Below are 14,699 nucleotides of genomic sequence, written 5' to 3'. Positions count from 1 at the left end.
CGGTGCTTACCCTCTAGCTGGATTCCATTCTCGAGCTGGTGCTTACCCTCAAGCGAGTCCCTATTCTCGAGCAGGTGTTTACCCTCGAGCTGGATTCAATTCTCGGGCTGGTGCTTACCCTCAAGCTGAATTCAATTCTCGGACAGGTGCTTACCCTCAAGCGGGTCCCTCTTCTCGGGCTGGTGCTTACCCTCGAGCTTGATTCTACCTTCGAGCTGGATTCAATTCTCGGGCCGGTGCGTACCCTCAAGCTAGATTCTATTCTCGAGCTAGTGCTTACCTTCGAGCGGGTCCCTCTTCTCGAGCCGGTGCTTACCCTCGAACTGGATTCTACCCTCGAGCTAGTGCTTACCCTCGAACTGGATTCAATTCTCGGGTCGATGCTTACACTCGAGCTGGATTCTATTCTCAACTCGTTGCTTACCCTTTAGTGGGTCCCTCTTCTCGAGCTGGTACTTACCCTCGAACTGGATATTATCCTCGAGCTGGTTTCCCTTGTCCCTCGATGTTGCTCCACGAGTCGACCCCGGGGTGCTCTACAGAATCAAATGAAGAGTTACAAGCTCACTCGGCTGTAAGGATATCTCCAGGTTGGAAGTAAACCTTGAGTGTAGAGACTTGGCAAAATCTTCACACAAAGGTCCTATTATGAGAAGGCTAAGCCTACACTTAAGCCATACAGCTTGGACCTTACTTAGTCGAGCGCAAGAGCCCGATACAAAGTACCAAGCGAAACGAGTTCAAATACATCATCGGACTTCAAAATGCAAAGCATTGAAAAAAAAAGTGTACTTCATTTTTATTAAAAGGGCCAAGGGCCGAGTACAAAAGAAATCGACCTTGAGGTCAGGTTGAGTACACAAGGCTCGAGTGGCCGACTTTGCAAAAAGAAAATAAAAACTGGCTCAGTCGACTTAGATGACCTCGGCGCCGACCTCGGGAGCAGCTTCAGTTTCGACATCGATCTTGAGAATAGCTTCTAACTCCGCCCCAGTGGCAACTTCGGAGATGATCTCCGGCCCAAATTCAATAATGGCCTCTGCAGCACCCCCGTTCTCTACTTCGGCGGCTTCGTCCAGGTTCGGTTCAAGGCACTGAGGTCGACTCTAGGGCAGCGCCGTTGGACTTGATCACGACAGTTCTCAAAGCCCTAGATCATAGCACTGGTAGCCCCCTCCGTTAGCTCGTCGAGGTATCCCTTGGATTGACGAAAATTCTCGACGACCTCCCGAACAGTCTCCCCCATGAGCCCCTCAAGTCGATCGGCCTTCGATCTTAGGGCCTCGGCATCGTCCTGTTGACCGCTCAGTGCAGCTTCAAGCTCAGAGATACGACCTTCAGCGGACAAACAAGCTCGGGCGTGCTCGACCTCCATATCCTGGATCCGGGCGAGTTTATCCTTAATCAGAAGTTCGCCGCCCGTGCTTTCTTCCTGGCCCTTCGACGCCGCGCCGCCCTCTCCTCAGCCTCATGCTGGCGCTGCTCAGCGACTGCGGCCTTCTGCTCGGCCTCGCGCCATTGTTGCTCAGCGGCCGTCGCCCGTTCCTCGGCCTCTTGTTGCTGATGCGCGGCAGTTATCGCTCGAGCCTCAGCCTCCTATCTTCGAAGCATGGCATGCTCCATCCTCGGCTAGAGTACCCTCATCTACCAACGATAGGCAAGCATGTCGGATATTAGCATGTCGACTACATGGAGGAACTGGCACAAAAGATAAAATGTCAGCCGAGGTCGCGCACTTACAAATAAAACAAATGAAAAGCGGGAAGGTTACGTTACCCACTATGATGCTGGCTGAATAAGCTTGACTGGCCAAGTCGTTAAGGTCCTCCTCATCCATTAAAGCTCGATCGCGCGGAAGCATGACACTACGCACAAGCTTGTGAGCATCGTTGCCGGACACGAGGGCCATGTCATCCTCAAACACCTGACATTGAGGCCGGAACAGCCTCCTTCCGGGCTCGGAAGGGACGGAGTTGACCCCAGCTGAGATCGGAACCTCAAGAGGAGCCGAGGCCCCAGCTGAGGGCGGAGCCTCAAGAGGAGTCATGGCCCCAGCGGAAGTCGGGACCTCATAAAGAGTTGGGATCTCGAGCACGTTCCCCGGCTCGAGACTCGATTCGTGTAACCGGATGCCCTCCCGAGCCTCCCGAGTTAGGCCGACAGATATGGTCACCGTCTGTTCAGAAGGGCCCTCTCCTGCCACTGATGGAGGCCTCTTGACCTCCACTAAAGGAACCTGCTTCGGCCCGAGCAGGGACGGCGGCCCCAATCTGAGCAAGCAAGCTTGACACGCTCGATCCCAGAGCTAGAGGCAGTCTTGGCCTTCTTCGGCTTTCTTCTAGACTGAGCTCCGTCCGAGGCGGCCACCCTCTTTCTGTACCTGGCCATCAAAGTCTCAACGCTGAAGATCATCCCTGCAATTTCTGGCAGTAAAAGATTTTGTTAGAATCCGGCATGGAAGAAGGAAAAGACAACCAGTTGTGCCACCTTTTCCCTCGGGATAAGCCTAGCTCCGGCCAACATTCACTAAGGCCTCCTCGCTGAGCAGGTCGGAAAACCATTGAGTTCCTTCTAGCCCGAGCAAACTGTCTAGAATGCCTTGCTCGGACTGTGATAACTGGGGGAGCTTGTTATTCACCGTGGCCCACGGAAAGCTCTAGGTCGGGTTAAACCCCCACGACCGTTCGGAGGAAACAAAGAAGAATTTATCCTTCCATCCATGAATGGAGGAAGGATTGCCTCGGAAGAGCTTACGGCCTCCCCGGAAGGAGAAGTACCACCATCCTTTGTCTGTGGGGTTGCCTTTTAATATAAAGTAGCTCCAAATGACGCTCATCAGGGGGGGTAGATCATGTACAAGGCAGAGAGCGAGGAAGTCGATTATCATTCTCCACGAGTTCGGAGCAAGCTGTGCGGGCATGAGATGGTAAGCCGCCAGAAGCTCGTCCATGAACCTGTGCAAAGGAAACAACCTCAGTCCTGCTCGAAGTGTCTCTACATACACCCCGATCCAACCTTTAGGTGGTCGGTGACTCGAACCCCAAGCTCCGGGAGCTCAAGCACGAACTCGAGTGGAAAGAAGAACCGAGCCCAAACCAGGCCCAGCTCTTCTACACTCATGATCAAGCCGGTCCCATACGGACCTTGGCTCACCTCGAGCTTAGTCTCCTCCACATTTGAAGAAGCCTGGGCTCGGGATGAACCTGCGTCGAGCATTAGGATCCTTGTAGGCGACCTTATTGCCTTGACACAAAGTCAGAAAAAAAGATGGGGGGAGGATAAGAAACTCTCCGAGCAACCGAAAAGGGATAAAACACCTACTCAAAAGTTTGCCGAAGAATATGACCGGGAAAGGAAGAATGATTGCCGGGAGTCGAGAGCAAAGCTCGTCGCAAAGGTCGCCGGGAAGCTCTAAAAACACCCAAGAAGAAGCTCGAACACCACGACAATGGCGGCCAGAAAGAAAAGGAGTAGGGGCAGGAGGGATCAAATAAGGACCCTAGGGTCCCCTCCAGGCCTTATATAGCCCACCACAACGGCTTTGATCGGCTAGCCTAAGCGACCAAGCGAGCCAAATCTCGCCTTGCGGTGGGCCCAGGAGCGACCTCAACAAATCTTTCTAGATTGAGGCACTAAAAGCCAGCCATTATGGGGAGCGCTTTGGGGAACGAAATATTAATAACCGGCCTCTCGTGTTCCATCAAGCGAGGCACTTCGGAGGATGGAGCATTAATGATTACCCTCCTTCGCATTCCATCCAGCAACGCCTCAGAAAAGAGCGCGCACATGGTACATTAAGAAGCTCCCACGGTCGTTTCTGCTTGGAGTGACGTGGCAGCCTAAGCCACCCAAGTCCGGGTCAGAAAGCCCGACTCAAAGCTATCGGCTGCAACAATACACCAAGTGTTCCCGACTCGGTGCGCACATCTTCATAAGCGCTTAGCCATATCGCAGGACGACCAACGATCCAACTATTTCCTTCGCCCGAGCTAAAGAGCAACTCGACTTCGGAAGTCGGAGGGCAAATGATGGGGGCAAAATGGATCGTCCTACTCAGGGCAAAATGGATCGTCCTACTCAGGGCCGAGCAGACCACAACACCGACCAGACAGAACCGCGGTCCAGCTCAGAACTAGCCCGACCTCAGACTCCGCCGAAGACTCAGTCGACCTCGGTCGAATCTCTCTACTACCACGACCTACAGCAACTACTTCTGATGCTTATAATGACATCTCGGGCCCGAGCTCGAGACTCCCTGTTGTGTCAATTGCGAGCCTAAAAGCTCCTTCGAATCCAGGAATATTCGCCGACTCGTCCCGACCAAGCTTGGGGCACCTTCTATACTTGCCGACCTGTCCCGACCAAGCTCGGGATGCCTTCTATACTCGCCGACCCGCTCCAACCGAACTTGGGGCACCTTATCTATCAACACGCCCCGACCCTCGAGCTCGGGGCACTCTACCGAGGAAGCTAGGGCGACCTCAGCACCCGACAAGCCGACATCGCCAAATATGTGATGCGACCTCTCACCGAGCTCGGCCCCGCCTACGGCTGCATCCATGAGCGTGCCCACGCTGGCCTACGTGGACGTACATTGCAACATTTTCGTGCCATGCTTCGCTTGCTAGCCAATGACAGTTAAGGATAATGCCATGCTGCTCCAACCATACTCTGCTACAACTGTCAACGCCATACCGTTCATAAGAACGGACTGCACCGTGCGCCTCAAGCAAGTTCTAGCTACGTATCATCTGGCTTGAAGCCATCTCCTCTCATGATGAGAACGGATCATACCTCCGCCACCTGGGCACATTCACGAGAACTATAAATAGCCCCATCAGGTAATGCTTAGGGGACTTTTGATCTATCTAAGATCCATCCTAACTTGAGCATCGAAGGGCCCTCACCGAAACTATCGGTGAGGCTTTGTGCAGGTACACTGTCGTGCGGGAGATGGCTCACCCTCTTCCTCAACATTCCGGCAGCTCCCTCACTCCTCCGGCGTGGTCGCCCTCGGGCCAAATTTGAACCACAACATAAACTAAGGCACTATTTGATATTACTTTTGGCAGTAAAGCATTTGGAGCTTTTAGGCCTCGTTTAGGAGAGCTTTTGGAAGGCCAAAAAATACTTTCTGGCCTCCTAAAAGCACTTTTAGATGGAATAGAAGTGTTTGGTAAAAATTTCGAGAAACTGTTTTAACTTTTCCAGAAAGCTAAAAACAGCTTTTTGGGAGAAGTTCCATTTTGGGGCTCGTTTGGTTCGCGGAAAAAGAAGGGGGGAAAGTGTGGTCAACGGGAAAGTAATGAGATGCCTCTTGTTTGGTTGGAGTTTTCAAAGGAGAGACAAGGGAAAGTTGAATTCACATGGGAATATGATTCCCACATTTCATGGAAAAGTCTTTCCCATGAGAAACATGGGAAAGTTACTTTTCCATGAGGCAGGAATTACTCCATTTTTACTTTTTCCCAAAAAGTCCCTTCAGCATTAAAGAAGCATTAAAGAGACATTAAAAACCTAATTTTTATTAAGGGCATAATAGGAATTATACATAACTTTCTTAGGAGAGTGGATGGCCAACCAAACATAAGTACTTTGGAAATTTGCCATTTTCCCATGGTCAACCAAACATACCAAAAGTACTTTCCTAGGCATCCTTTTCCTAGGAATTTGTTTCCCAGGAATCATATTCCTAGGAGGAAAAATGCTTCCCGCGAACCAAACGAGCCCTTGAAGTTTTCCGAAAAGTCACTTTTAGGCCCGATCGGAAAGCTTTTTTTTGACAAAATATCCATGATAAAATATAACAATTATACAAAATGTCTCTTTAATAATTATTTAACCAATTTTATCGCATAACTAGAAAATTTGTTATATTATAAAAAATTAATTTATGCTAATAATTATAATATTTTTTATCTTTATTATTGTATTATACTATAAATATAATATAATATTATATTATATCATAATATATTGATATGTTATGTTAAATAATTTAATATTATATTAAATTATTATGCTATAGTATACAATATTATATTACTACATTATAATAATATTATATTACCTTATAATAATATTAACTATATCATATATTTATGTATTAATATATATTATATTTTATTATGCTCTGTTGTACAATACTATGCACTGTCCTTTATGGTCATTTTGTCATACTAAAAGTACTTTGATGGTTTGTTTACCAAACACATGTTAAAGTGGCACAATACTTTAGAAATGTAGTTACCAAATATTAAATAGCTTTTTATCCTATTGATTGCCATATCAGAGACTGGAGATGTGATACTATTGATTGCCTTAACACAAGCCGAAAATGTGATACTATTGATTGCCCCGTCATAGGCCGAAAATGTGAAGCTACTAGTTGCTCCATCATAGACCGAAAATGTGATATTATTGATTGCTCCGTCATAGACCGAAAATGTAAAACCACTAGTTATCCTGACACAAGCTGGAAATGTATTGTTGGTTGCCCCGTCACGGGTTGGAAATATGACCGAGATCTGGCCCGAAGTCGAAAAAATTATTTATTTGGATCAACTTTAAAAAGTAATGAAATGAAAGGCATTGAAAACACTAACGAAGATTTATAAGATATCATATGATATAATAATTGAGTGGTTGGATTTCTATTGGTATTTGATGTGCATATTTATACTGATTATTCGAGCATTATTGATAGCCGGTTCATGATTTCATGATGTGTGCAACGATTTATTATTGTTTTCAAACTTGTACTGTTATTATGTTGGTATGAATGTGTAGAGATTCTTACTAGATTGTACGACTCACTAGCTCTTCTTTTTTTCAGTTGTAGGATGCATAATTTCAGATGTTAGAGCCATCAGTTAGTTTATTTTTCTTGATACCGATGAACATTTGAAGTTCTTATAATTGAATCAGTTTTGATTATTTGGATGTGTTGGATTTATCATTTGAATTAATTAATTTATTGTAGAGTTATCAAATTTTTGCTCATCTTAGGCTTGCATGGTCTTTAAGGCACTGTTCTAGAGCTCATGCGGCCGCATCGCGTGCCAGACCTAGGTGCTGAGTTCGTGGTGTGACATCTTCTCTCCTCCATTTTCTGCAATGCATAATGTTACCGGCGGGTGCATTTGATGCGCTGCTACAATTTGATTAGAACAGCCCAAAGGCAGTTGGTTGCACGCCCTTAAACTAAGAATTTCTTTTTACTTGTTCCTTACCCTACACAAAAGTTTTAAGGCTCAAGCAAATGTTATGTTATATCTGGCACAATTTCTCATCAGTCATGGCCTAATATTCTGCTTTTGTTTCATGTTTTCAGCTCTGAACAACTCCTTTAAGAAACACCAATAAAATCAATTCATTAAGCGCACTAAATCCCACCCACCTCTGATCGCTGGCTTCAAAAGAAACATGCAAATCCACAAACAAGCATGATCTCATCCACAATAATCATATCGAAGTATCATCATGACTCAAATTCCTGTTCCTACCATAGGATTTCTGAATCTTAAGCCATAACAATGGCACATCATGTTTGGAGTTTCCACTGCTTAAGTACCTCACATTTTTTTCTTCCCAGCATCCTATCAACAATTAAGCTTTTAACAGACCTCCATCAAAAGCCAGCAAGTCTTCTGAAATCTTTACTTCTTCCTGCTTCTAAAGATCCCTCGAGTCCTACAGCGCATCCATAAGTTGATGTCACTAATATGTCCACACTTCTCAAGCCTCCCCTGCATCTCCTTTCAAGTTCACTTATCCACCATACACTTCTCTTCACTGGTAAGCTTAAAATAAAAAAAAAAATCTATCATTCTTATTAATAAATAATTCATAAGCATATTCTAAAGATCATCATATGCTATCTTGGTTCTGGTCAGCATTCCAACATTTTCTCTTTGACAACTGTTGTATGTCAACACACTGATTCCACTTATAACTCATCAGACAATTCCACACAATATTAGCTATCCATCCCTGCATCCTGCTAGCAATCAGAGCCTCAATGCCCTGGTGTAATCCATAGTCTCACAGAGATCTTGGTCCATTTTTCTGCCTACACAAACACTTTCATAGAGTTTCTTATTTCTTTCCTATCCCATAACCATGTGCTGGTACAATTTTACGAAGTCGGTCTTTAATTTCATTTAGATATTCATTTAGATCTATGATTCTGACTCTGGGAGCCCAACAATTCAAGATTTCAGAACGATAGAAATAATGTCCTGCAACCTCTGAGACATCAGATGCAAAAGTATTCCAACTGATCAGCAATTGACCCCCCCTCTAATCCTTTTTGCAAGAAGAAAATAGCAGAACTTTACAAATTTCAATGAAGCAAAGAAATATATACAAGCTCCAAAAATAGATGACAGCTGGCAATCTATATGAACAGACCCACCCAACGAAACATGAACCAGGTTATGCAATACATCATCAAATCCTTATAAGAAGATGCAGTCAGTAATAAAACAGAACAAAACAAGCCTCTCTATACACTATATCAGAGACTTTATTCATAGATTGCTTATGCAGTTCAGTTCTTATCTCTCAATACCTCCATCATCTCATTACCGAGATCAAGCTCAGCAGCAGCAATTCAGTGGTAACCGAGCGGCGCCGGCGCCTCCTTCAGGTTCATCCCTTGGTAATGAACATCCTAAGCAACAATTCCAGCATTATTTTTTCAGGAAAATGAGGGGAGAGAACAATTCCAACATGATAACCCAATTAATAACCTCATTCTAGAATCGACTCAAGATATGAAATCAATCATGCATACCGAGGCGAAGTGGTTGACGTCGCGGTGGTGGGCTTCGTCGGCGCGGACAACGGTGACGACATCCTTGAGCGTGGCGTCACGGGGGAGGCGCCAGTAGTCGATGGCGATGGCGGGGGCGGGGACGTTGTCGATCTTGCCGGCGTCGAGGTCATTGAGGTACTCGGTGTAGGAGTGGACGGCCTCCTCCTCGAGGTAGCCGACGACGCGGTGGGCGAACTTGGGGGAGAGGAGGTATCCCACGAAGTAGGCGTTGAAAAAGACCCCCTGGACGGCGATGACCAGCGCGCGCTCGTACCAACGAGGCTTCGCCACCTCCATGAAGGTCATCAGGTGCATCCGCTCGTTCTCGGCCTCTTCTAACAAAGCACGGACCCAGCCGCCGCTGTGCTCGAACCGGCGGAGGGAGCGCAGGTGGAGCAGCATGCCGGCGACCATCCCCGGCACCGCCGCCACCGTCTCCAGCATCATCGCCCGGCACCCGTAACGCCTCTGCAAATAAACACAAATGCAGAAATATAACGCTCGCAAATAACATTATAAAAATACGCTACCGCCCGTGATCAACAGTACAGCTGTGCTTCAAGAGTCGTGAAACACGACGTAGGCACACCAGGGAGGGATCCGAGCCTAGGGTCTTTTTGATGTGACCGCTCATGGTACAGCTGTGCTTTGATGATCGTGCTTCGGATGAATGCGATGGCATCCACCGGCCGTGGAAGGTGGGATTGGAAAAAAAAACTTTTTTTGAACGACATCAGAAATGGGTGGTTAACCCAAAAAAAAAAGGACATCAAAAATGGGCGGGCCCCACCAAGATGGGTCGTCGCAAGGAATCCCAGAAGACAGGTTGGAGTGGGGCCCAACCAGCCGCCTGCCGCTCGGAAATCGGATCGTACGAAATAACGGAGGCCACCGGAGACAAAGTCCGGTTTCTTGGGGAGGAGGAAATGGGATCGTACGAAATAACGGAGGCCACAGAAGAGAAACCCCGGTTTCTTGGGGAGGAGGAAATATCTAGGACAATGGTATTACCTGGAAGAAGATATCGGTGGGGATACGAAGCGTCTTCACGGTCCAGTACGCAAGCTTGTCGAGAAACGTCGTCGGAACGTGGTGCTTCTTTAGATCGATCGTCAGATCCGCCTTATACGTCTCCCACGGCTATTTAAAAATAAATAGTTATCCATAAATCTAAATTGTTTTTGAACTTAAAATATTTATTTAAAAAAAAAAAACTAGAGAGGGAAAAAAGAAAAAAAAAAATCGCTAGCTTACCATGAAGCAGGACCACCTCCACTCGGTGCCGTCCTCCTTGACGACCTTGTTGGGGTTGATGCCCCAATAGCTCGTGATCGCCTTCCGTTCGTTGGCAGGGGCGGCGGAGGGCTCCTTGGCGGCATCGGCGGCGGCGGCGGACTTCGACGGCTCCGACGCCTCCTCGCTTCCGTCCGCCGGAGCTGCCGCCGTGGTGCTGGCCATCCGCGCCGGGAACAGCCGCATCAGCGCCGCCACGGGCGGCTTCGCGGCAGCTGGGCCGGCGGATCCCGTCAGCAGGAGCGTGTACGAGGGCTCGCCAGCAGCGGCGGCGCGGGTGGCGCCGGCGGAGAAGAGGCGGGGGCCGAGTTGCCGGATGAGGGCAGACCCAGCCATGCGAGAACTCATCATCTCCCTCAGAAGAATTGGGGAAAAGGAAGGAGGGGCAACCAAGAAGTTGGGAGAGTTTCAGGGGAAGAAGGAAGTTTGTGGAAAGCGCTTTCTGGCTCTCTACAAAGAGGAGCCGATTTTTATAGCCGCGGGCCATTTGATTTCTTACGCCGCTTCGGTCGCGACCTCGAGTCCCAACACCCTCCGTTACTTTGCTCCGCCGGGTTGACCCACAACACGTCCTACCAACCCAGGACTGAGACCGGTGGACCCCACAGGGCCACAAATGGTTTTAACCCATCACGAAATCCTTGCACAAATTAGTGCCAAAATAGAAGGCTTACCGGAAGCTCCTCCGAAATCATTTTTTCTTAATTTTTTTGAGTAGAAAATATTGTAATTACTTGAGAGCAAGATATATTAATTATAACAATCGGCTGTTATAAAGAAAAAGTAATAAACAATAAAGACATAATGGCTTTTTTTTATTGCTAAAAAAATATTTATCAATGTTAAGATTACTTTTATAGTCTTTATAATTTGGAAAATTGTTTTATTAAGTTACATAAGAATGTGTCATATAATTATTACTATCTATAATATTATTATGTCAGAATATTATTTTTCAAAACCGAGATAAAAGTGGGATGGAGATATCTTAAATATATGATTTTTTAAATAAAAAATGAGAATTGCCTGACTAATTATTAGGGTGTGTTTGGTTTGTAATCACGATCTCAATAGAAATCAAAATATGATCATATATCCTCATACGTTGGGTCTATGACTGGAATTAGAATTAAAATTGAAAAGAAATTTGAATACTTTTGGATATTTGAGATTGAGTTTTTAAAGACTGGTGTATTTTGATTTTTTTTCTATAACTAAAATTAAAAGTAGAAAATATTTTTATTTCATTTTTTTTTTTTTTTTTTTTTTGCTAAGGAAAAGGGGTAGGGGGAGGAAGGGACAAGCCCACCCCCGCATAGCAGCCCCACTGGGCCCCCGCCCCGCCAGGAGAATATTCGATGCGGGCAGAAATGGCCGTGTGTTGGGCATCCCGACCGGTTTTACTCATACCCTCTCCACCCGTAGGCCCGGCTCAGCTACTCCTCTGAGCTCTGGCTCGAGTCCCACGTGTGAGTACGTCACACCCGGCACCACTCCGGCTACTAGCGTTTCAAGAGCGGTCCTACACTACAAGTCCAAGCAGTGGCCAAAGTAGTGAGCTCCGGTCCACAATTTAATCGTCGCCACAGCGATTCGAACTTGGGACCTTGTGGTTAGAATTGCTGCCCAGTACCACTAGGCTACCACCTTGGTGGCAAGCATGCTCGTCAAGCCCGCCGAACCCAAAAATCTCACCGAGCAGCTCATATAGGTGTAACTTCACGGGAGGTGACCATACCCGTACACGTTTCTCGGAACTTTGGAAGCGACTTGTTCGCTTATTAATCGCAAAAATGAAGGACCAAATATGTGGGAGAACTAGTTAGACAAATAATTTCACAGCACACTAATTTGACGAGGACGGGCACGTGCGAACCAGACGTGTGAAACATACGTTCCAAATAAGGAAGCAGATGTGAGTTGTTCGTTAGGCCGTGGGTTAAGAGCCCAGCAATCGAGAACCTTCCAGGATTCACGTTTCGGTATCATTTCTGGTCCTGGCACGGATCTAGACTGGTGTTACGGTGTCTCGCGGATGGCTTTGCTTTATGAGGTGGCAGAAGTGGATCGCCCAGTTGGCTGGTCGAGCGGTGCCCGTCGAGGTGTAACCTTATGCGGGGACTTGTTCTCCGAGGGGTACTGTAAGCACCAATATCTAGAGAGGGGCAGATTGGTTATTTTCCTTTGGATCGTTTTCTTGGGCCCCAAGTCAAAGTCCATGGTGCCGCGGCGGCGTCCGCGGCGGCTACCCGTCGGCGGTGTAGGCATTTTAACCATATCCAACGCCACCTCATGGGCGTGAACGAGTGACGCGTTTTATGCTTGGTATTATGTCCGAGTCATGACGAAGAGCGGCCCCGGCAACGTTAATTTCGGTACGTATTCGAGTTTTATTCAGTTTATGTATAAATTTATTTGAAAAGAAATTTTATGTCACTTTAATTTTTATTTAGAAAAAGATTTATTTTTATAGTTTATTGTAATTTTTTGATTGAGAGAGATAAAAATTGCTTCCCAGCCTGCCAAAAGTTTTGTCAAATCGGACCTAAGACACCTAATAGATGGTCTCCTGTTTGGGGAGCTGAAGATTTTAAATAGAGCCAAAAAAAGATGGCTGATGCCATTGCTTTATTATATGAAACCATAAAAAGAGAAATAACAAGAAAATTATATATAGATAGAGAAAAAATTAATATAGAAAACATGACAAAATTTTTGTACTATAATACTGTATAAGATTTTTCGGAAAAAATGATGCAGGACAATTTGGTACTATTTTTGTTTTGGGAACAAAATGTCAAAAGATCAAATTCTGTCATCCCTATTTATTACTTCTTCCATGGGTAATGTTAAGAGAATAATTAAGATCGATCAAAATTGAATATAATCTTTTCTTTTTGTATGTTATGCATATGCAAAATGTGTTTAGAGATGAAAAAAATAAAAATCTTAGAGTACTTCATTAGTTTAGTTTGGTAGTGCAGGGGTATCGTACAAAAGTTATGCCAAATCATAATAAAAACAATAACAAAAAATGTTGAATTGAAACTCGAATTTCACCTCCGAAGAGTAGGCCGATCAAAAAAAGAAATGTTACCCAACCAAAGATTCAATAGATCAACCGAGAGGTTATAACATCTAACCTAAGACTCAATCATATGTTTATTTTAAATTTTACTCAAGGCCAGGTCTGAACTTTTGATAGGCTGGCCCAAGCCAAGACCATTAGGAGCTCCTTATTAAAGGATCTCTGGCTTCCCTGCCGAGCAATAATTGGCACTATATCCTCCCCTAGCCTCTCTCCCCTCCACACTGTCGAATACTACATATGGTTGAAGTGGAAGGTGACTCAGCTATTATTAATTAGCGCAGAAAGACTCCAAGCAAGCCTAAACCCATTTCCAAAGCCAGTCTTCTACTTCTTCCTCATGCTTAATGGGGCAAATATTGGATATGTCGACTTCGGATTAGACTGACTTTCTTAACCTCGGCATCGACAGAGGCGAACGACTTCGGTGAAAACCAAAGAGCCAACCATACATGTTAATAAAGGTTAGTAGCTATAGTAACACTACTGTTAATATACGATCGACGTAATTACCACAATATACTGCTCACGCAGAATATTGTCCATGTTGTAAACATGCAGCTAGTCGTTACCTAGCCATTAAAGCACATCGCGCTAAATAAGATAACGGATGGGAAACTACCCTATATAAAGGGATAGGCCAAGAGTCCTTAGGAGACTCTACTCTATAAAGATTTCTTCCTTCCACACGGTTACCTCACTATTCTGACTTAGGCATCGAAGGATCTCTTGTCGGAAACTTTCTAAGAAGCGGCCTTCTTGCAGGTCATCCCCGAAGGAGACCAATTCTTTCGCACCTTGGTTGCTTTGTTTAGTTTGGTTCTCACCGATCTTAGACCAAGCCGAGCAGTGCTCCAACCTCGATCTAGGATTCTGTCGTAACAATACCAAATTCTTTACAATTTTTCATGTCTTGCAAGTCCAATTGAACTGCCAATTGGTTATCTGAAGCTAGCGTCTCTGCTTCAGCTCAATCTTTATGGGCTGAAAATTTTCCAGTCGATGTATTTTGTCTGGAGCTTGTGTATTTCAAGCTTTTGTTAAATAATACCTCTTAGGCTCTGTCTTTCATATAATAGATGGAGAAAAAAAAAAACACTACAAGCCTATTTGGGCATGTCTGCATATATATTCTATTGGAATTGAGCTTGTTGGCCTTTCCAGCCTGCAGTTTTCTAAGAATCCATCCAAATCCAAATCTAAGTCCCAGTCCGTAAGCTTATTAGTCTGTAGGAAAAAAAAAGAGATATCTATTTTTTTTTTCCTCCTGTATGATTTCAGGTTGTTATAGGCCATGCCCAAATAATCTACACAAAGCATGAAACCAGCTATAAATCTAATCACATCTTTCAGCATCATCTAAACAGACCCTATAGCTTCTTTTGTAGTGTATCTCAGCCTTCTCCAATGTCAGTCAGGCTACAAGTTCAGCTGGCTTCCAGAACCAGCAAGCTTTTTTTCCTTCTTTTTTGGAGAATCAGAACAAATAAGAAATTTCAC

The 14,699-nt window shown here is 45.4% G+C and overlaps 1 protein-coding gene across 1 annotated transcript; it reads right to left on the bottom strand.

Moving 5' to 3' along the window:
- Positions 1–8,308: 8,308 nt before the first annotated feature.
- LOC103703813 (ubiquinol oxidase 1a, mitochondrial-like) lies at positions 8,309–10,573 on the bottom strand. The gene is made up of 4 exons (XM_008786811.2): positions 10,073–10,573; positions 9,830–9,958; positions 8,798–9,286; positions 8,309–8,674 (listed from the first exon to the last, which is right to left on the bottom strand). The coding sequence occupies exons 1-4, from the start codon at positions 10,460–10,462 to the stop codon at positions 8,615–8,617; spliced, it is 1,068 nt and encodes a 355-aa protein (XP_008785033.1). The 5' UTR covers positions 10,463–10,573; the 3' UTR covers positions 8,309–8,614.
- Between the last annotated feature and the right edge of the window lie 4,126 nt (positions 10,574–14,699).

Source organism: Phoenix dactylifera, unplaced genomic scaffold (assembly GCF_009389715.1).
Source record: "Phoenix dactylifera cultivar Barhee BC4 unplaced genomic scaffold, palm_55x_up_171113_PBpolish2nd_filt_p 000808F, whole genome shotgun sequence".
NCBI classification, from domain to species: Eukaryota; Viridiplantae; Streptophyta; class Magnoliopsida; order Arecales; family Arecaceae; genus Phoenix; species Phoenix dactylifera.
The sequence above is the reverse complement of the archived record's forward strand: the minus strand, read 5'-3'. Positions and strand labels throughout refer to the sequence as shown.

Bases quoted from the DNA above. Each gene is read 5' to 3' on its own strand.
- LOC103703813 (XM_008786811.2), bottom strand. From the start codon at position 10,462: ATGATGAGTTCTCGCATGGCTGGGTCTGCCCTCATCCGGCAACTCGGC. The intron at 9,959-10,072 runs GTAAGCTAGCGA...ATTTTTAAATAG, and splicing joins GGAGGTGGTCCTGCTTCATG to CCGTGGGAGACGTATAAGGC. The intron at 9,287-9,829 runs GTAATACCATTG...GTTTATTTGCAG, and splicing joins CCACCGATATCTTCTTCCAG to AGGCGTTACGGGTGCCGGGC.